This window comes from Arvicanthis niloticus, chromosome 22 (assembly GCF_011762505.2).
Source record: "Arvicanthis niloticus isolate mArvNil1 chromosome 22, mArvNil1.pat.X, whole genome shotgun sequence".
NCBI lineage: Eukaryota > Metazoa > Chordata > Mammalia > Rodentia > Muridae > Arvicanthis > Arvicanthis niloticus.
This window is the reverse complement of record NC_133429.1, coordinates 34,132,479-34,156,064: the sequence shown is the minus strand read 5'-3', so window position 1 is coordinate 34,156,064 and position 23,586 is coordinate 34,132,479. Positions and strand designations below refer to the sequence as shown.

General features: G+C 41.6%; 1 protein-coding gene across 1 annotated transcript in view; it reads left to right on the top strand.

The window, feature by feature from the left end:
- Positions 1-10,624: 10,624 nt before the first annotated feature.
- Positions 10,625-23,586, top strand: part of Glipr1 (GLI pathogenesis related 1) — an 18,955-nt gene continuing 5,993 nt past the window's right edge. Inside the window, exons 1-3 of the mRNA XM_076920217.1 lie at positions 10,625-10,866; positions 15,175-15,710; positions 21,635-21,880. Coding sequence (XP_076776332.1) covers positions 15,537-15,710; positions 21,635-21,880 — 420 coding nt within the window. The 5' untranslated portion in view covers positions 10,625-10,866; positions 15,175-15,536. The remainder of the gene's footprint in view (positions 10,867-15,174; positions 15,711-21,634; positions 21,881-23,586) is intronic.

Sequence of the window (23,586 nt, the reverse complement as noted above, 5' to 3'; positions counted from 1 at the left end):
AAGGGGAACATCAATGGAGAACATATTCCCATGAGATCCGGCTGTAGAGCATTTTCTTAATCAGTGACTGATGGGAGAAGGCCTAGCCCATTGTGGGTGGTCCTGACTTCTATTAGAATGCCGGCTGAGCAAGCCCTGAGGGACCAAGCCAGTAAGCAGCACCCTTCCATGGCCTCCACTCCTGCCTCCAGGTTCCTGCCCTGTTTGAGTTCCCGCTCTGATTTTCTTCAATGCTGAACAGTGCTGTGAAATTGTAAGCAAAGCAAACTCTTTCTTCCTCAAGTCAGTTTTGGTCACGGTGTTTCATTGAATCAATAGTCACCCTAACTAAGACAATTGATAACCTCAGTGCTAGGATACCGGGTGCTTTCCTCATAGGTGTTGGTTACAGAGGCCTTAAAAACCACTGAAACAAAGGCCACGTTTGTTAGTTGCATTTCAGAACTGAATGTTTAAACACTGTTGCTAAAGATACTTGCATGCTTTGGCTGACAGACTTGGAGAAACAGGACTAACTGGAGCCCAGAGTGTCCCCTCCTTTCTACCTAGCTCCCGTAATGGCAGAACTTGGACTAAGAACCCTGGAGAGAATTAAGGCTAGAAGTCCTGTTCAACTCTGGGTCCTGGATAGGTCACAATGAACATGCCAGGCAACATGTGTCAAATACCACAGCAGTGGCAAGAACACTTATGGACAGACCCGAACTTCTGGTTGGGTTTACGGACAACTTCACACAGGGAGAAAATCACACTTGGTATCTGGTACAAGGAAGTAGAAATTAGTGGCCAGGAAGGTTTCAGAGGGGAAGCGACTATGATGATTGGGTAAGCAATGAGCCAGCAAAAGACTTCTCCGCCTTTGGTTTTTTACTTCATTGTTTATCGGTGCAGTCTGAGTTCACTGGAGAAGTTTCCTGTCTTTTCATCTGTTTCCTCATTTGTTTTGTAGTAAGAGAGACACATGTCAACCCCTAACTTGATAATAGCTGCGAGGTAAAGGCACCGTGCAAAGACACAAGGATTTATTCCTTCATTATGTTTATAAGAGAACAGATAGACTATCCCATCACCAACGTCTGGGAAGAGGAGGGCAGGAAGAATGAAGGAGGTCGAGGAAATGGGGGAGATGTTGGGTATCAGACTATCCTGAGAGCTAAACAAACACCATTTTGAGGAGTTCAGCTGTGCCTGTTTGCAAACGATCCTCTGAGCTGGGCTTGTAGACTACTTACGTCACCTCATAGAGGGGTGAGGAGGGAAAGGAGATTCACTAGAGCATCCAGTCACACCCTACCACCTGTTGTATGTCATTTTTCCATAATTGTATGACCAAGGCAGCCCAGTCAGTCAACGGAGTCTCAAAAGAGGGAGTGAGGATTGAAAAGACGAAGACAATTAGGCAAACACGACATGACTCCCGCCTAACCTGAGGCTGAAGCAGCTTTATTTCTCTCCAGCCTGCTTTTATATTGTTCTAGGTACATCCAAAAGACATGGTCAGTTCTTAGATCAAATACAAAGTATTCAGTGAGGTAGTAAACAAAGAGATGACATAAGGTAGTCATCAAGCAAAGTAGTAAACAAAGCCCCGTGGTCACTGTTTCTAATATTCTTATCTGAGTCTACTTCCTTGTTCAAGCCCAGTGACAAATGCCAGATTCCTAGAAGCTGCACCAAAAGCTCTCAACAATTGTACAAGGACTCTGGAAGGGGCTAGAGTATGGGAGGGGGTGGGGAGCTCCCTACTTGATAAAGAGCTCTGGTGTGGCATTTGGGGAGAGAGTGCCTACACTCTAGTGAGTCACCCCTCACCCCTGCTGTAAGAGGAAGCCCAGTAACCTCATTGGAGTGAATTTTGGTGGACTCATGCTTCGGTCTGTCCTCAAGACCTTAGATGGAGAGTAGAAACTGCTTATGTTCCCACAGGACTTTTAACATCTACTAAATTAACCCATTCCAAACATTTTTATCTAATACTCATCAAGATGCACGTAAGTCCAATACAGGGACATTGATAATAAAGGCGTACGAAGGAGACTAAAGATAGTCTGACACAATTCGGCCTCTGGATTTTGAGCCCACAATCTCTCCACAGTCACTGAGTTCTAGGAAGTATGCAGAAGTGTCGACACAGATGTGGCTGGCCGCTGCCAAGAAATTCAGTTCTCCTTGATGAAGGGAAAACCCCGTGTAGCCCTGTGATACAGACTCAGCTTTTTTCTCTGCCCGAAACCTCTTTTATTGGTTTTGGTGTTTCGTTTCTTAACACCCTTTGCCCCTCTACCCCTTGGCATGATGCATCCTTGCATTTTAGCCTGGACTATATCTTAAGAGCTTTATAATTTTTATAAGTTATGTTTAATGCCAACAATATGTTAACATCAAAGTGATCTTTGCATAACAACTCCTCTCTTATTTTAATACTTAAACTGAAAATTTTATATATTTATAGTAGACTCTGTCAGTTGTTAGTTTTGGTGTATTTTTTTTTCTTAACATCTTTTGCCCCTCCTCCCCTTGGCATGGTGCATCCTTGCTTTCTAGCCTGGGTGATATCTTAAGAGCTTTATAATTTTTATAAGTGATGTTTAATGACAACAATATGTTAACGCTGAAGTGGCTTTTGTATAAAAATTCCTCTCCTATTTTAATACTTAAAAACGGAAAATTTATATACTTACGGAAGACTATAATTTCATTTTTAATGTGATCTGTTCTGTCAGTTTATAGAACGTAAAAGCAAAAACATATTTTTGCAGATAAATGAAAACATGTCTTGTCATGAAACCTCACCCCTGAGCTGTGAATGATCTCTGTCCCGTTCCTGGTCTGATTCTGCCATAGAGGTATAGGAATTTTTATTTTGGAAACCACCCTGAGAGGCACCTGAGAAAATCTCTAAGTAGATCCTGTGCTATGTTATTACCCTCTCTGATCCAGCACAAGAAAGTAATACTTTCCCCCTCCAAATCGGGACTAGGCACGGTATTGACTTACTAGAATTGCTGTATCATGCTACAACAAGCTAGATGACTAACAACAGATAAACTCATTTACATGTCTGGAAGCTGGAACCCAAAAATCCAGTTCTTGGACAGACTATGTTCCTTCCAAGGCCTCAGAGTAGATGTTTCCTTGATTCTTGGAGTGCCTGCTGGCCTCAGCAATTATTCTTGTTCTAGTAAATAAGCCCATTCTCTGCCTCCATCTTTTCATGACCTCTTCCTGTGTCTCTTTTCGTATGGTTCTCTCTGTGTCTTGACTCCTCCTAAGGAGAGCAGTTCACTGGGCAAAGCAACCCAAATGTCCTCCTGTGTGAGGAGCCGACAGAAGGCGGCTATCATCCTTGCAGCCATCTTGAGCCATATACCCTGACAAGAGACTTGTTTTCAACAGCCTACAACAGCTGAGCACACTCTGATAATATTGTGTTTTATATACCTAGGATTTTCCCTTGGGTGTGTGTGACTTAAAGGTGTGACTAAAAGGTGTGACTTAGAGACCAGACTTAAAGGTGTGACTTAAGAAGTGAGACTTACAAAAGGCGAAAGGCAGACGGAAGAAGGACAGTGCTGGAAAACTTGGAACTTGGAGGCACTAGGCACTAGGGACTAGGAACTCGGAACTCGAGACTTGGGACTTGGACTAGGAAGAGAGACTTGAGAATAAACGGGATTGAATCACACTCTGTCTGGTCTCCATTCTTTGTGTCTGCCCCCACTCTGTCTCTTGGTGAATCCTGACCGGAGGACTGGAGCAGCAGTACAAGCTGGAACAATTTAGCCCCCAAAGCTTGGGGGCAGTGCGGGCTCTAACAATTTTGGCCCCTAAGCTTTTGGCAGTGCAGGTTTCAACATTTGGCAGAGCAGTCCCCGATACTCCTGTTTAACTCGATTGCATCTGCAAGGACCCCCTCATTCTGTGTTAGAAGAGATCAGAATTTCAGCTCTTTGGAAGTTGCGCTGGAGCCGGGTGGTGGTGGCGCACGCCTTTAATCCCAGCACTTGGGAGGCAGAGGCAGGCAGATTTCTGAGTTGGAGGCCAGCCTGGTCTACAGAGTGAGTTCCAGGACAGCCAGGGCTACACAGAGCAACCCTGTCTCGAAAAACAAACAAACAAACAAACAAGAAAGAAAAAAAAAGAAAAAGAAAAAAAAAAAAGGAAGTTGTGCTGGTTAGTTTTGTCCAGTTGACACAAATTAGAAACACCAGGAAAAAAGGGAGCCTCAACTGAGGATTTGCCTTCATCGGATTGACCTGTATGCATCTCTGCTGGGCATTTTCTTGATTATGATTGATGTGGGCATGCCTACCCATTGGCAGGTGGTCCTGGTTATGTAAAAAGGCAAGCTGAGCAAGACTGTAGCAAGCAGCAGTTTTCTTTGGTCTCTGCTTCAGGGGGCGGAGAGGTGGGAGTTCTCCAGGTTTCTTCCTTGTCTTCATGGGTGATGGACTGTAAGATGGAATCATCGTTTTTCTTACCGAAGACGGGTTTTTTTGGTCATGGTGTTTGTCAGAAAGCAAACTAGGACAAAGGATGGGTCATAGGTCAACCTGTACAATGGGATTTGGTTTGGAATGCTGCCATCTCTCTGAATAATTTTTCTGGAAGTAACTTACTGTTTCACACACTTTGCAAAGCCGAGACTGTCTCTATTTTATCCTTCCTTCCTCTGACCATGCCGTTCTTTCTTTTGAATGCCTGCAGTGAGTCAGGTGATCATGAGATTCAAAAAAAAAAAAAACAAAACAAAACAAAACAAAAAAACAAAAACAAAAGAAACAACAACAACAAAAAGGCATGAATGGAAAGGCCATGTGCCAGTCAACAGGAACCAAGGACACCGGGAGCCTACGAGGCTGATGGGATCATATTTCTACTGCCGCGCTTGTTCTAGATCGCCCTTGACAGACTTCAGACTTCTGAGCTGAGAATTTGGGACTTGTCATTTAACCACAGTGAATGTTTTTGTACAGCTAACATACTTCTCTCCCTTTGAAAGCAACTTTGAAAGGGTGTTGTTGGGAAGGAAGCGACCTGTGTTTGAAGACCATCCTGTTAGTGTTTCAAGTGTGGCCAGGTTTAACTGCCTCTACAGCCCTTTTAAAGTCAATTGTGTTTATTAGCCATTTAATATGGTCTGTCCTACAAGACCCACAGAAGCAGAAGACGGCTTTTTTAAAAAGTGCATTTCAATCCAATTCCCTGCACACTCAGCACAATTTTTCCTGTGCATTTATTATGAAGCGCCTGTATTATGCGGAGGAGACATATGCCTAATTTGTCCCTGGACTTCATCATAAAAGAATGTTGGATTTTGACAAACTCCTTTATCTGTGTCTACTGATTGTGTCCATTTCATTGATGGAATACATTGTGTTGAACCATTCTTACATCCCTAAGATGAAGCCAACCAGATCATGTTGACATTTCTTTTTGATATTTTACTGAATTTGACCTGATAATATGTTATGGAGACTTTTAGCATCTACTTTTATCAGGGAGGTGGGTCTCTAGCAGTGGTTCTCAACCCTTTTGGGGGTTAAATGACCCTTTCCCAGGGGTTGCATATCAGACACCCTGTATATCAAATATTTACAATTCATAACAGTAGCAAAATTCCAGTTATGAAATAGCAATGAAAATAATTTTATGGTTGGGGCCACCACAGCATGAGGGACTGTATTAAAGGGTTGAAGCATTAGGAAAGTTGTAAACCACTGATCTACAGCTTTCTCTGGTTGTGAAATTGTCCAGTTTTGGTAAGGGGGTGCTGCTAACCTGATAAAATGGATCTGAGGGATGTCTCCCTTTCAGTTATTGAGAATAGAAAAAATTTGATCTTAACAGGAGGAATGACATAGGGTGTGTATGTGTGTGTATATACACTGTCATTGTCTTCAGACACACCAGAAGAGGGCATCAGATCTCATTACAGATGGTTGTGAGCCCCATGTAGTTGCTGGGAATTGAACTCAGGACCTCTGGAAGAGTAGTCAGTGCTCTTGACTGCTGAACCATCTCTCCAGCCCCCCCCCTTTTTTATTTTTACCAGGGAAGAATCAGGACACTTCTATTTCAAAAAAGCAGAGTCACTGTAGTCAAAGGCACTTCTTCCTTTATTGAGATTTCCTAGCTACACAAAGTAATGCCCTAGTTTCCTGGACCACTACTGAGAATGGTGGTGATATCCAGGAATGGGGATTTATGAATCTCCCAGGAGTCTGTTGTTGTTCCTTCTTCATTTCCTTTTTCTAAATTTGTAATTTTGTTTTATTTTTATTTTAATTTAATTTAATGTGTATAGCTATTTTGCCCGCATGTATATATGTGTACCACCTGTGTGCCAAGTGCCCGAGGAGAGCAGAAGAGAGCATCAGATCCCTAAAACTGGGTCACAGACAGTTGTGTGAGCTGCCCTGTGGGTCCTGGGAATTCAAGCCAGGTTCTCTAAAAGAATAGCCAGTATTCTTAATCTCTTAGCCATCGCTCCATCCCTCTCTAAATTTTGTGGGTGTGTGCGTGTGCATGCTCGTGTGTATTTATGGCAGTGGTTTTGCCTATCGTATGGTGCACACGCACCTGTGTGCATGTGTGTAGAGGCCCCTCATCAGGCAGCTGGGAGTTCTTAAGACATGCCTGGTTCCCAGTTACACTACTAAGAGTAAGAGCAGTGAAGACTCTGGTATGACATGTTTGTAATTATTGCATCCTGGCTCTCTTGGACTTGCAAAAATGAAAAACAGAAATAGGTTAGAGTCGGTGATGACAAGCTGAGAGATCTGAGAAGCCTGAAGCCACCATCAGTCTGGTTGCAGGCAGTGCAGACAATAGGCACTAAAAAAGAGAACATTACAACCGAAGAGAGGGAATTTGGGGGTGAGGCAGTTCTAGTTGGAAAGGCCCAGTCTGTGTCTCCAAAACTCCTGTTTGTTAAAAACCATAGGATAGAGTTGGTTTTGCACAGCATTAGATAATTCAAATAGAGATAAAGATTTTATAGGCCAACGCCAAAGTCACCCAGGACTATCAAAGAGATTCTAGGGTGGTGGTGTTAAGTGTAAAATTTTGTATAAAATGAATCTCACATATTTAAAACTTGACTGATGGAAGGCCTAGTGTTGGCAGTCAGGAAGCTGTAGCAAAAGATTCAGATGTCAACATTGCAAAGTGTGAGGAAGGAGGTTACATGATTCAGCCCAAGCCCTCTTTTAAGCAGGGCCAATGTCATCTGGGAGAAAGAGACATTGTGGTATCAAATAGTGTGGCTATCCTACTGTGTCATGGTCCCAACGCTCTGGGAAGAAAGCGCAAAGGACAATCACCAAGTCGGTCACTGTGTTGCTACCAAAGTCTGAAAGCCATTGTTACTAGGAAAAGGGGCAATGTTTTTTCTTTTTCTGTGTGAACTTGAGTGAGTTTTCTAACGATGGCCCATGGACTCTTCATCAGGTATGTACCTATCGTGAGATGTGGTGGTGTGTACCTGAAATACCAGCACTTGGAGGAGGAGGAGGTAGGGCGATCAGGAGCTCAAAGTCATCCTTGGCTATCTACTGACTAATTTGAACTACATGAGAATCTATCTCAATAAAAAAAATTAATTGAATAAGATTTTAAATATAATGTACCTATGCAATTCCAGGGTCATAAGAAAGTGAAAATCAACAGAATATGCCAGACTGTAGTGTCATGAAAAACATTACAAAGTCCTGGGTCACAGGGACCTGCTCCTCTTAAGCCAGTGGAATAGTCTGTCATATGCCTGTTGTGTTAGTCTTCCTTAGTCTTAGGGTTCAATCCAAAGAGCTGAAAAGAGTGTGTAGCTAAACAGTCTCAAGAGCCAGAGGATGTTACCATAGCAACCTCACAGCAGCTGGCAGCCATTCCACAGGAGAACTACTCCTCCTGCACAGTATTCCACTCGTGCAGTGGTCTTCTCGGATACCTAGAACCTGGTAATGTAACGTCTGAGGCACACGTCTCTCCAGTAGATTCCACTGGGGAAGCCGGGCAGAGTGCACAGGCAGTCTCTTCAAGCATCATCAAATCTCTGATGTTAATGTGAAACCAAGGTCCTTGCCTTTCAGCTTCAAACGCACGAGCAGGATGTGAAACTGTTTTGAAATGTCTGAAACCCATCAGTGTCATGGAAAGTATAACATGTATTTGCAATAATTATAGCCATGTCTGAGAGTTTAGGTGTGCATGGTATTTAGTCTCAACATCGTTATGGTTTGAAAAAAGACCTGTCTCCACAGGCTCGTGCATTTGGGGTGTGATTGCCAGTAGGCTCTGGGAAACGTATTAGTTCATGAGAAATTATTGGGCTTATGAAAAGTAGGAGGTGGGGCCCAGTTGGAAGGATGTCCTTAATGACATGTCCAGGGAAGATACATTTTGTCTCCTGGCCCTTCCCCCTTGCTTTCTGCTTCCGGCTGCCTTGACATGCACAGCACTGGACTCCTCCACTCTGCCTTACCCTGGCCTACACACCGCCTTGCACTGAAAACCTAAACGAAAACCCATCTCTCCTTCCTTGAGGTGTCATCCTGGGAATGTTGTCACTGCACTGAAAAACCTGGCTGATATAACTGCCTTCAAAATCATTTTGTAAGCCATTGTTGTGTGAGCAAAGTTGATCCTGGCACGAGGAATGTTGAGTCAGAAGCTCTTTTTCATGGTAGATAACGTTCCCAAATCCAAGGACAATGTGGAGATTCCAGTTCAGATCCATCTTTGGGAAAACTGCACCCCAAGATTGAGTTAAAGTTAGGAAGCAGTTAAGATCTAGCGTGCAAAAGGAAGGAAGGGGGAAGTCGTGAGTGTTGACAAGACTCTTTGACTACATTAATCTGGATGCTCTAAGCACAATTCTTTAATAGGCCTTGACCTTTGACCCTTTGCTAGACCTGCATAGACTAGCTTAAGCAAAACTGTTCTCAGAACAGTTCAGAGGGTGTCTCATGTCTCCTAGCTTGATATCTGAACTTCCGATCTTATGAAGCAGAGGACATCGAAGAAACAGCAGCTTCCCGTTAAGACTGAGTTAACACTGCTAGTGACAACTGTAATTCCTCAAGTGTCTTTACTGCATTTGAAATTGAGCCCAGTTCTGAGATTTCCAAATAACCTCTATCCTGGCCATGCATCATCATCTCACTCTAGTGTTAGCTAACAATATGAAAACACAGACATATCTTTAGTCTCTTAGTGTCTACTATTAAGAAGTCAGACTGACAGGCATATGCTAATGATAATATAAATTAGTATAAGTTCTAAAGATAACTGCACAGGTTTCTCTTTCTATGAAAATTTCCAAAACATTATTTATAAAACTAAGAAATCTGAAAAAAATATATATGTATGTAATAGTATGCAAATCATGGTATATTCCCTTGTAGAAAATACAGCTCCAAGTATATAGTTATAATAACAATAGAATTTTCATAAAATTATGGTTATGGAAAAATGATACAAAATGCATAAAACTAGGGTCTTCCTGAATTCTTCCAACATACAGTTTATTTTATTATTTTTTTTTTTGAAACACATGCATATTCAAATGTACATATACCCAGGACTGAAAGAACAGCAATATGTTAAAGAATCTTGCTGGGCTTGGTAGCACGTGGCTTTAATCCCAGCACTGGTAAGACAGGTGTTGCTCTGTGAGTTCAAGGCTAGCCCGGTCTAGAACCAGCAAGCTCTATGATAACCAGGGCTACAAAATAGGAAGACCCTGTCTCAAAACAACGGTTAGAAGCCAGATGTGGTAGCTCATGCTTGTAGTTCCATCAATCTTGAGGCTGAGACACAAGGATCACAAATTTGAAGCTAGCCTAGGCTAGAGAGTAAGACCCTATAGCAAACAAAACAAAACAAACAAACAAACAAACCCAAAGCCCGATTTTCTGGTTATAAACAAAATGGAGCTACCCAAATTAAAATAGTCCTTGTTAAAAGAGAACAGGTGGCCACGATGGGGATGATTGTGGAACCTGAAAAAAATAGTCTCCAGGGCAGTGGCTTCCAATCTTCCCGATGCTGCGACCCTTTAATACGGTTCCTCACGGCGTGATGGCTCCCAACCAGAAAGTCATTTTCGATGCTACTTCATAACTGTAATTTTGCTACAGCTATGGATCAAATTGTCAGTATTTAATATTTCCTGTGTTCTTAGGTGACCCCTGTGAAAGGGTCATTTGGCCTCCAAAGGGGGCGAGACCCTGAGTAAGCTTGAGAACTGCTTTACTGGAAACTTTTAAAGTCTTAAGTGTTTCCAGAATCGGAGAGGGTAAGAGTATACCGGATCGGGCAGCGCAGTTTTTCCTCCACCCTCTTACGTACTGATAATACAGGGAGTACTGATATCCTTCTATCTGTGGACAGGTTTACCGTGCTCTATCTGTGTATGGATGTGCATATGACTCTCCAAAAGAAAGTTTATTTTCTGACTATAAAAGGTTACGTAGCTCCACTGTAAAAGAGGAAAACAAATAACAGAAAAGCAGAAAACTTTGCTAAAATGGCGCTGTGGCAGATCCTGAAGGCAGGGGGTGGAGAAGTTCCTCCAACACTTGTAAACCAGCTGAAAACTGAACAGAGTTCATTTCCGCCCCGTTCTGTGGTAAACCACTTTACCTCTGCTAGCTTTGGCTGCAGAGACCAGAAGAGAGAAGGTGGGGGTTGGGTCTGAGGCGTTAAAAAGAAAAGGCCTTTGATAGCACTTTCCTTTTGAAAGATTAGTTCTAGGAGAGAAAACAGCAGCTAATTGTTTCAATATCGCGCTGGCTACTTGACACATTAACTACAGTCACCTGGGGACCTTAAGTAAAGCGTTTCATCCCTCAGATTGGCCCGTTGGTAAGTCTGTGGGGGCATATTTTTGATTCATAATTGAGGTGGGAAGATCCAGCCTGCTGTGGGCAGTGCCACCCCTGGGCAGGAGGTCCTGGGTGCTATAAGAAAGTAAGCAGAGTATTGGCATTTGTCTTTAGACTCAGCTTCAGCTCCGGCCTCTGGGTTCTTGCTTGAATCCTTCCCTGGCTTCCCTCCCTGACTGGTTGTGGTGTGAAATTATAAAGCAAATAAGCCCTTTCCTTGCCCAACTTGTTTCCCTCCATGTTTTCTCACAGCAACAGAAAGAAAACTAGGGCACATTTCAAGATGAAAATGTTCACTCTTGGGAGGTCCATGGTGTAACCGGGGGACTCAAGCAACCACGAACGACACTAAATTTGCTCCCTGGTGGGGTTTTGTTTTCTTGTTCTGTAATAAAAACCCAGCTATCATAGCTAACAGACCCAGGAGATGGGAAGCAGACTCAGGCCTGCCTACGAGGAAAAACTTCCTCACTGGTGATTATTAATTACAACATTGATCCAAATGTTGCTTGAGTGTCAGCCAAGAAAGTGCTTAGTCTATTGATACCCTAGAATGCATTCCTCCTAGAAACCTAGAAACAGCATCCTAGACAGAGTTTGAGATTAACTGTGAGTGTCTAGTAAGGCCATTTTCTTTTTTTCGAGACAGGGTTTCTCTGTGTAGCCCTGGCTGTCCTGGAACTCACTCTGTAGACCAGGCTGGCCTCGAACTCAGAAATCCGCCTGCCTCTGCCTCCCAAGTGCTGGGATTAAAGGCGTGTGCCACCACCGCCCGGCGGGCGTTTTCTTATGTATCAATAGCAAGGCTGTCGTACGGTTCCTAGATTTTTTTACTTCATCCTCACTTATTTGAGTTTTGTCTCAGCAAAAAACTTACCGGCTAGATCAGTGGTTCTCAAACTGTGGGCCACAACTCTTTTGACAAACCCCTATCTCCAAAATTTTATTTACATTGTGATTCATAACAGTATCGAAATTGCAGTTATTAGCAAAAATAATTTTATGGTTGGGGGGGGGGTCACCACAGCATGAACCGTGTTAAAGGGATACAGCATTAGGAAGGTCGGAGACTCCTGTGGCAGATGAAGGATGTTACCTCTGCGCTTGCTCTGTATCCTCTCCTGCTGGCACACCTTTCCATGCGTATCATTCAGGTCAACAGCTGTGTTGTAACCACTCTAACCTTATCGAACAGCTTCTCTGAGGGTTAGACCCTTGATTGCTTTTAACATTATATAGATTATATATACATAATTAGTATATTACATATTTAATATCATACCTTATCTTACTATATCACATATTGATTTCGTATTATATAAAGTATTATGATATATGCTAATATTATGCTAATACATGTTATAATATATTTTCTACTATAACTATATATTATGATACATATTATAATATACATAGTATTTCATTTGTTATATATAATAAAATATATAAGAAAGTAAGTATATATTTGTGTATATATATATTTATAAGAAATTATATGTATAATGTATAATATATAACATAATATAGAATTAATTATATGTTACATATAATATATATTTTGTTATATATATTTATTATATATGTTATATATAATATATTTATTATATATGTTATGTATAATATATTTATTATATATGTTATGTATAATATATTTATTATATATGTTATGTATAATATATTTATTATATATGTTATGTATAATATATTTATTATATATGTTATGTATAATATATTTATTATATATGTTATGTATAATATATTTATTATATATGTTATGTATAATATATTTATTATATATGTTATGTATAATATATTTATTATATATGTTATGTATAATATATTTATTATATATGTTATGTATAATATATTTATTATATATGTTATGTATAATATATTTATTATATATGTTATGTATAATATATTTATTATATATGTTATATATAATATATTTATTATATATGTTATGTATAATATATTTATTATATATTAAACCTAATATATACAATAGGAGCTTAATGTATTGAATTAAGGTTCATTTGATCCTCCCAAACGTCTATGATCAAGGAGACAGACATCCCCCACTAGCCTCATTTAATAGGCTTCTAAGAACTTATGAGAGTGTGCTAAGTTGGTCAAGGGTCTCACAGCTAATAAACCCCCTTTAATACAAATATTCTGTCATGTTCATTTCTTAGAGAACCCTAGTTAAAGACTGCAGAAATTCCTTTGGGAATACTTTTCAACTCAAAGCATGATGTCACCAAATAAGAATCTGTGTTTTATTCATGCCCTGTCACCGAGAGGCACTGACCTCGTTAAGATCAATATGAGCGCCATCTGTTTCCAGGTCCCCACTGTTAGGCATCTCAGCTAAGGTCACCTGCATTGACCTCTGGGACTTCCTAAAGATTCTCCCCACCCCTATTCTAGGCAGCTGCAGATTTCTATTCATTCTCCTGGCCCTCTGGATCTCTCTCCTGTCTCTCCCCAGGCCTGCTCCCATTCCCTTCCCCCTCCAGTCTCTACCCACTTTTCTTCCTCCCTTCCTCCCTCCCTCCCTCCCTCCCTCTGCCTCTTAAGACTATTCTGTTTCCCCTCCTAAGTGTGATTCAAGCATCCTCCCTTGGGCCTTCCTTGTTTAACTTCTTTGGGTCTGTGGATATATTATGGGTATTTGGTGCTTATGGCTAATATCTACTCAACAGTGAGTACATACCATGCATGTCCTTTTGGGTCTGGGTTACCTCACTCAGGATGATATTTTCTAGTTCCATCTATTTGTCTACAAAATTCATGATGTCCGTGTTTTTAATAGCTGAATAGTTTTCCGTTGTGTAAATGAACCACATTCTCTGTATCCATTCTTTGGTTGAGGGGCATCTGGGTTGTTTCCAGTTTTTGGCTATTATGAAGAAATCTGCTATGAGCATAGTAGAGCAATTATCTTTGTGGTGTGGTGGAGCATCTTGTGGGGGTATGCCCAGGAGCAGTATAGTTGGGTCTTCAGGTAGAACTATTTCCAATTTTCTGAGAAAACGACAAATTGACTTCCACAATGGTTGTACAGATTTGTACTCCCACCAGCAACGGAGGAGTGTTACCCTTGCTGACTAAAACAGATGCAGATACCCACAGCCAAACATTGGATGGAGGTAGGGGACTTTTATGGAAGAATTGGGGGAAGATGAAGACCCAAAGAAAGACCAACAGTGTCAACTAACCTGGACCTCTGGGAGCTCTCAGAGACGTAGCCACCAACCAAAGAACACACACTAGCTAGAATGAAGCCCCTGGCAGTAATTTGCTCCCCCTCCTAAGGCACAGTCTTTATGTAGGCCCCCCAACAACTGGAGCAGAGGCTCTACCTAAAGCTGTAGCCTGACTGTGGTATCCATCCCTCCACAGGGCTGATTTGTCTGGCCTCAGTGGAAGAAGATGCACCTAATCTGGCAAAGACTTGATGCCAGGATATGAGGATGCCCAGGAGGCGGGGGGCAGCCCACCCTCTCAGAGAAGGGGAAGGTGGATGAAGGAGGATCTCAGTGAGAGGGGGACTGACAGGAGGGACAGTGCTTGGAATGTAAACAAACAAATTATAAGGGTCTAAAAACCACTGAAGGAAGACCACAGACTCAGATAGTATGCAAAGATAAAGAGTATTTACTCTGCAGAAGCAACCAGCATGTGGGGGGGCGGGGGTCAACCGTTTTTTGAAACGGGTGACTTCAGACAAAGGCACATAGGCCTTCTTATGGGGAGCCAGGGGAACTCTCTAGAAGAATTAGGTAATCTAAATTTTCATTGCTGGGTGCTAGGGAGTCACAAGTGGTCAGTGGTGTGCATTCCTATGTCATGAACGTTTAGCCATAGGATGAGATAGGGCTGCCCAGCTGGCCCATCCTGAGATAAGATATTTCCACATTCTTGTGATTATCTCCAGGCTTCTCTTTGGGAGGCGGTTTTATGACCTTGTTTCTGGATTTTATGGTCTGTTCCTAGAGCTGGTACCTGTGGCCTTCTTTTCAAAATCAGCCTTGGTCCTTAAATGGACACAAGAGGGGTTTATGTCATCCTTGCAAAATAGAAAAAAAAAAGAAAAGAAAAGAAAAGAAAAGAAAAGAAAAAATTCTCCTCAGTGCAATTACAGTGAAGAGTCTCAGTTTCTCTGAAACTATAAAATAAAAACCACGTTGGTTTGTGCACCTTGTCTGGCTTTATAAATCTGGACAGGAAAAACTATTTCTGTATTCAACTCTCAATAAAGTATCCTTTGTTATTTGCTTGCCAGAAAGAGGGAGAAAAGAGAAAGAGAAAAGAAAAGAAAAGAAAAGAAAAGAAAAGGAAAGGAAAAAAAAAAAAACCACAAGCTGCAAGCCATATATGGAGAAATCCAGTGTGTGAGTTTTGTGATGTCATGTTCTGCTCTCAGACTTCTCAAGCTGAAGTACGCTGTGCTTTGTAAAGCTGGCCATTTTTAAAAAACACAAAACAAAACAAAACCACCAGCATACTGAAGATGGAGCCCAGAGGCAGGGCATTTGTCTAGCATAAACAGCCCTGGGTTCAGCCAAGCTTCAACACGGAGACAGTCTGCATTCTATCAGAACCCTTAGGCTCTGGATTCTAGGTCCAGCAGCAACCAGAGAAACCATGCAGGTCATCCTTGCTGTGATGGTCTGGGTGGCTTCTTTTGTGTCTAGTTCTTCATATACAGCAAGTACTTTGCCAGATATCACAAACGAGGACTTCATCAAAGAATGTGTTCAAGTTCACAACCAGCTTCGGTCAGAAGTGAACCCGACAGCCCGGGATATGCTGTACATGGTGAGTTCACTAGCAGGGCTTGCAGCCCATGTCAAGCAGAAGCAACTCGCCTGCATTAATTTAGGTGTGAATTCTGTGTAACCCTGAGTGGGCTTTTTTTTTTTTTTTTTTCTCATAACGAATGTGTGCAGTAAACTCAGCTTGTGATCCCAGTCCCTAACCTTTCCCCGACTGTCTTGAGCAATGCCATGGGCATGATTCAGTTCTTTCTGCACACTTCCTTTCCGCAGCCATGAGCGGCAGCAGACTTCCTTGTTGTCATGGGTTTTCCTGTCAATATTTGTAAGGTCTCTTTTTTGTGTCTTCAGGGTGGTTTTCTTTTCTTTTCTTTTTTTTCTGTTATATGCTGTGTAAAATAATGGTGTTTCATTATGATAATTCAGCATGCTTAGGTTGTAATCATACCCTTGTCCTCTGACCCCCTTTCCCCTTCTATGTTTCTGTGGCCTTCGGTTGTTTCCCCCTGTACTTCACATAGAAGAGGACGTGATAGTTTCCCTCCTGCGTCTGCTTTATGTTACTTAATGTGATAATCTCCAATCCCATGTGATTTCCTGCAAATGTCATAATTTTGTTCTTGGTGACTCAACAATACCCCTCAGTGTGTTTATATAAGCAAATCTATACACAAACTATTTTCCTTACCCTTCCATCTATCTAGGACCATTAGATGTGATTCATAGCTTGGATGTTGTGAGTAGAGCCACAACAAAACACAGATCTGAAGAAATCTCCCAAGTGCGCTGACTTCCATTCCTGTCGATACACGCCCAGTCACATCGTAGCTGAATCACACGCTAGTTCTTATGTTTATAGTTTTTGGTGATACTGATTTCCATAGTGGCTGAGCTAATTTACATTCCTATGAGCAGCATATAAGGGCTTTGTCTCCACCCCCACATCAGTGCACTTTGTAGTTGCATTTCCCTAATAACTAAGGGTGTTGAGCTATGCTTCTCTCGAGGACCGTGTTCAGCTCATCTGCTGGTTGTTGGATTTCTCACCCTTTTAGAGTTTAATGCTTTTAGCTCTTCATACATTTTAGGTGTTAATCTACTGATGCACGAGTAGCTGCAACCTATTTTCTATTTCCTTCCTTTTTGTTTGTTTTGCGTCTTTCTCTTTTTTTTTTTGGAACTTGATATATAAATGAGACTGAGACTCTGGCCTAGAACTTGGAGATCCGCCTGACTCTACGACCCCACCTTCAGTGTTGTGATTAGAGGTATGTATCATCAAGCTTTTTTTCCATTCTTTTTTTTTTTTTTTTTTTTTTTTTTTTTTTTTTTTTTTTTTTTTTTTTTTTTTTTTTTTTTTTTTTTTTTTTTTTTTTTTTTTTTGGTTTTTCCGAGACAGGGTTTCTCTGTGTAGCCCTGGCTGTCCTGGAACTCACTCTGTAGACCAGGCTGGCCTCGAACTCAGAAATCCGCCTGCCTCTGCCTCCCAAGTGCTGGGATTAAAGGCGTGTGCCACCACTGCCTGGCTTTTTTTCCATTCTTTAGGCAATGCCCTCAGATAATGTTGGTTTTTACTGTGCACATGTTTTTTAATCACTGCAGCCTCACTTGTTAGTACTTACGTATTTCCTGAGCCATTGAAGCCCTGTTCAGAAAATTAATTGTCTGCGCTTCATATATTGAAATGTTAGTCAAAGTAATTGGGCAAAAGAGCAAAAATAGAAGCCACAAATAAAAAAGAAGATGTAAAATTGAGACATTTGGCTGTGGCAGTTTCAGATCTCATTAAGGCTTGTAAAACATTCTGATCTGTTTCTTCTACACTGTAAGAACCTGGTTTTGTGCTTCTGTGTGTACCCATCCAGCTTGCCCAGCATCATCCATCTAGTGTCCCCTTACATTAATCTCCTTGTCTGTTCCAATGCTGATACCGTTCTGTCGATTTTGACCGGCACTCTGTTTTTGGAGTCCAGACTGATGAGTGCTTTGGCACTCCCATTTCTGATCAGAAGTCCTGTGGCATATGAAGCCTGTGTAAATTTTCAGATGTTTTTCCTAGCTTTAAGAAGAAAGCATTGGGAGCGTGGTGAGATCTGTAAACAGCTTTCAGTGACACTATCATTTGAAAATGCCTACCCAAATCCATGAGCATGAACATCCTTCCCATCCTCCACAGCGTGGTTCTCAACCTAATTCTGTGACCCTTTAATACAGGTCATCATGTCGCATGACCCTCAACCATAAAGTATTTTTGTCGCTACTTCCTAATTGTAATTTTCCAATTGCTATGAGTTGTAAGGTAAGGATGTTTTTGAAGAGAGGAGTTGCAACCCACAGGTTGAGAACCTCAAATCTAGTGTTATCTCCAGCATGTCTTCATTGTTTCCTGGTTTTCACTGTAGAGATCTTTTACCGCCTTAGTAAGATGTATTTCCTACATATTTTACTGTTGGAGAACTATCGGAATTGTTCTGGAGATTTCTTGTTTGGACAGTTCACTATTCCTTCATACAAAAGCTACTGTGTATCACCTGCTGATTTTTATTTTCCCCGTGACATCATGGGACTTGTTTATCTCTTAGAGCTTCTGGTTATAAGGCAGTATCACTTGAAGACATGGATGTTCCTGCTTCTCTCGTATTCTTTTTTTTTTTTTTTTTTTTTTTTTTTGGTTTTTCGAGACAGGGTTTCTCTGTGTGGTCCTGGCTGTCCTGGAACTCACTCTGTAGACCAGGCTGGCCTCGAACTCAGAAATCTGCCTGCCTCTGCCTCCCAATTGCTGGGATTAAAGGCGTGCACCACCACCGCCCTGCCCTTTCCTTTTTTTTTTTTTAAATTGGATATTATATTTACATTTCAGATTTTATCCCCTTACCCCATTCCCCCCACCACCCAGGAACCCCCTATCCCACCCCATTCCCCCCACCACCCAGGAACCCCCTATCCCATCTCCCCTCCTCCTGCTTCTATGAGGATGTGCCCCCACCTACCCCTCTACTCCCACCTCCAAACCCTCGAATCCCCCCCACACACTCTGTATTCAGCCTTCATGGGGCCAAGGGTCTCCTCTCCCACCTATGCCCGACAAGGCCATCCTCCCCTACATATACAGATGGAGTCATGGGTCCCTCCCTATGTGCTCCCAGGCTGGTGGTTTAGACCCTGGGAGCTCTGGTTGGTTGGTATTGCTGCTCTCCTCATGGGGCTACAAACCCTTTCAGCTCCTTCGGTCTTCTAACTCCTCCATTGGAAACCCTTGATCAGATCAATGGTTAGTTGTGAGCATCTGCCTCTGAATGTGTCAGACTCTGGAGGACCTCTAAGGAGACAGCTATATCAGGCTCTTGTCAGCATACACTTCCTGATATCCACATCAGCGTCTACCTTTGGTGACTGCACATGGGATGGATACCCAGGTGGAATGGTCTCCAGACAGCCCCTCCTTCAGTTTCTGTCCCATACTTTGTCTCCAGATTTGCTCCCTTGAGTATTTTGTTACTCCTTCTAAGTAGGACTGAGGCATCTACACTTGGTCTTCCTTCTTCATGAGTTTCATGTGGTCTGAGGGTTGAATCTTGGCTATTTCAAGCTTTTGGGCTAATATCCACTTATCAGTGAGTAAATACCATGTGTGTTCTTTTGTGATTGGGTTACCTCACGCAGGATGATATTTTCTAGTTCCATCCATTTACCTAAGAATTTCTCAAATTCATTATTTTTAATAGCTGAGTAGTACTCCATTGTGTAAATATACCACATTTTTTGTATTCATTCCTCTGTTGAAGGACATCTGGGTTCTTTCCAGCTTCTGGCTATTATAAATAAGGCTGTATGAACATAGTGGAACATATGCCCTTGTTATATGTTGGAGCATCTTCTGGGTATATGCCCAGGAGTGGTATAGCTGGATCCTCAGGTAATGTTATATTCAATTTTTTGAGGAACCACCAGACTGATTTCCAGAGTGGCTGTACTAGATTGCAATCCCACCAACAATGGAGGAGTGTTCTCTTTCTCCACATCCTCGCCAGCATCTATCTTAGCCATTCTGACTGATGTGGGGTAGTATCTCAGGGTTGTTTTGATTTGCATTTCCCTGATGACTAAGGATGTTGAGCATTTCTTAAGGTGCTTCTCGGCCATTCGAGTTTCCTCAGTTGATAATTCTTCATTTAGCTCTGTACCCCATTTTTTTTAATAGGGTTATTTGGTTGTCTGGAGTCTAATTACTTGAGTTCTTTTTATATATTGGATATTAGCCCTCTATCTGATGTAGGATTGGTAATGATCTTTTCCCAATCTGTTGGTTGCTGTTTTGTCCTATTGACAGTGTCTTTTGCCTTACAGAAGCTTTGCAATTTTATGAGGTCCCATTTGTCAAATCTTGATCTTAGAGTATAAGCCATTGGTGTTCTGTTGAGGAACTTTTCCCCTGTGCCTAGGTATTCAAGGGTCTTCCCCACCTTCTCTTCTATTAGTTTCAGTGTATCTGGTTTTATGTGGAGGTCCTTTATATACTTGGACTTGAGCTTTGTACAAGGTGTGTGTGTGTGTGTGTGTGTGTGTGTGTGTGTGTGTGTGTGCGCGCGCGCGCGCGTGTGTTTAGTTTGTTTATATAGTGGATTACATTGATGGATTTCTGAATATTGAACCAACCCTGCATTCCTGGGATAAAGCCTACTTGATCATGATGGATGATTGTTTTGATGTGTTCTTGGATTTGGCTTGCAAGAATTTTATTGAGTATTTTTGCATCAATATTCATGAGAGATTGGTCTGAAGTTCTCTTTCTTTGTTGGGTCTTTGTAAGGTTTAGGTATCAGCATAATTGTAGCTTCATAGAACAAATTGGGTAGTGTTCCTTGTTTCTATTCTGTGGAATAGTTTGAAGAGAATTGGTATTAGGTCTTCCTGGAAGGTCTGATAGAATTCTGCACTGCATCTGGTCCCAGACTTTTTTTGGTGGGGAGACTTTTTATGACTGCTTCTATTTCTTTAGAGGTTATGGGACTGTTTAGATGGTTTGTCTGCTCCTGATTTAACTTTGGTACCTGGTATCTGTCTAGAAAATTGTCCATTTCATCCAGATTTTCCAGTTTTGTTGAGTATAGGCCTTTGTAGTAGAATCTGATGATTTTTTTTAATTTCCTCAGTTTCTGTTGTTATGTCTCCCTTTTCAGTTCTGATTTTATTAATTTGGATACTGTCTCTGTACCCTTTGGTTAGTCTGGCTAAGGGTTTATCTATCTTGTTGATTTTCTGAAAGAACCAGAACCTGGTTTTTTCAATGTCTCTCCTATTCTCATCCTCCGACCTCATTGCTTCTTATTTGTACTGGCTGCTTTTGTGTTAACTTGACACAAGATATGCAAGTCATCAGAGAATGAGCCTGTGTTGAGAAAATACTTCCATGGAATCCAGCGGTAAGGTGTTTTTCTCTATTAGTGATCAATGGGGAAGGGTTCTACCTATTTGCCATCCCTGGGCTGGTGGTCCTGGTTCTGTAAGAAAGCAGGCTTGTTCTATGAGCAGGCCATGGAGGCAAGCTAGTAAAAAGCATCCTTCCACGGCATCTGCATCAGCTCCTGCTTCCAGGATTCTGCCGTTTGAGTTCCTGTCCTGACTTCTTTGAACAGAGATGTGGAAGTGTGAGCTGAATAAACCCTTTCCTCTCCAACTTGTATTTTCTTCATGGTGAGTCTTTGGAGCAATAGAAACCTTACAACAGTATCCTCAACCTAGTTAGCAGGTAGATACTAGGAAGCACTGAGCTGCTTCTGGATTCTACCTCATTTGTTGCTTTGACTCTTACTCTCAAAGGAACTGGAGTCTGGCCTTTAAGTAGTAAGTCAGTGGGTTCTCCAGCTCTGAGTTGAGTAGGCGAACAGTCATGTTCTTAATAACAGTCTTAGGTTTTTGAGTAAGATATTTCTCTCTTGACTCCTATATTGTTTAATTATTTTTCAGTCTTGGGACCCAAAACTAGCCCAAATTGCAAAGACATGGGCAGCATCTTGTACATTTAAACACAACCCACAGCTTCATTCGCGGATACACCCAAATTTCACTGGCCTGGGAGAAAACATCTGGTTTGGCTCTCTATCCCTCTTCTCAGTATCTTCAGCCATCTCTGCCTGGTATGAAGAAAATAAGAACTATGACTTCAGCACTATGACATGTACAAAAACAAAAGTCTGTGGCCATTACACTCAGGTAAGTACTTCCCTATAGCTTTTTGAAACCACCTGGTTAAAAATGGAATGAACGGACTTGGTGTTGAGCAAATATATAATGAGCTAGTAGGATCATGAGAGGAACATGTACATGGAGACATTATTAGTTACATGGATAAAAATCATACGCAAGGGCCATCAATCTAGACAGTACAAGATACTTGCATGAGATAACATTGTGTTCCTTAAAGCCTTGCAATATGGCTGATAAATGAACTTGAAGTGGCTTCTCATTAGCTAAGTGGCTTTAGAGAAACAATCTCTCTGAGTTTGTTTATGTATGGATGTTAGAACCTCCCTTACATGTCTGTGGTTAAGAAGTGAATGAGGTTTTCAGCTTAGGAAGGTAGACGCCACACTCCCTGACTAAATGGATGTCAGAGGTCCATCCTCTTAGACTTGGGGAATTCATGGACATTCTCCCATGATGAGCTCTCTTCTGCAGGGAAGACAGGATATGGACGTCTACTCAAGAGGTTAGGACCACTAATTTGGTCTCAATTATCTATCTATGGAAGAGATAGGATTTTGAAAATCAGTTTTCTCATGTCCCAAGTATTAGCCTTCTGTTTTTTCCCAGATGGGAAGGAGGAACTTACAAATTGAGGGAAGCTTCTGCTGTCTCAAGGCTGTATGACATGAACTTGAGTTTACTCCTCCTGTTCTGACTCCCTGGGATGAGGGATATGCGTGTGGGCAACAAGTCTGTTAAAAAGTGAATTGTCTTCTGACTGCTATATATTTTGCATGTGCAGTTACTTAGATTCCAATTAAAGTAACAGGCTCCTTCATATACCTTGCACACCATCTTCACCTGGTTAACTGATCCTGAAGTTTCCTTCTTTTCATTTGACAAAGTCCATTTTCAAGAACCAATTCCCGAATCTCTTACTGCATGGAACACAGTGTGAGCCCTTGGCTGGATAGTTTCTGTCTGTTTCTCTTAGTTGTACTAGCCATGCGTACATGTGTCTCCCCAGATCAGGGAGAGCTCTCCTGAGAGCCAGAAACCATCCGCAGCTGTACCCTGCTCTCCCTGCCATGCTCCTGTTTCTCCTTCCTCACACTTCTGAGATTGTATTGTCATATAAACTAATATCGCAGAGTGATCTGTGCAGGAATCTGGACCAACACTTGTCGGTAGTCCCTTAACAAAGAGTGGAGCTCTGGAATCTAGTTTTGTAATAATTTATGTTAGAAGAGGACTTCTGATAAATACTTGTCTAAAATTCCTGTTTCATCCCTCTAAGAGACCTTACTGGTGGTAGTGTCATTTCATGTTCCTACTGGAAAGTTACCTAAAGTAGGGATTGAAACCTCTACTTACCCTCTTCTTTTGAAAATCAAGTTGTTTACATATATTGGCCAATGATAAACAGGTACAGAGCATAAATTCAGATTGATTATCTCAATGAGAATAGTATAGTGTTGACATACTAATTCAACATTTTAGCTTTATGTTCATTGGGAATGGACTAGAAAGTTTTTCATTTTTGTTTCATAAAAGATTTGCTGGTAGGCAAGTCCCAGATATGGACTAGAGCTATAAAATCTGAGTTCATATTCCTGCCCTGACACTGTGACCCTGGCTTTGCTTCTTTGACTAGTAAGTACAGATAACAATGGAACTAACGGGATGGCCCAGGCTGGCCTCAGATTTCACTGTGTAACCCAAGTAGGCCTTAA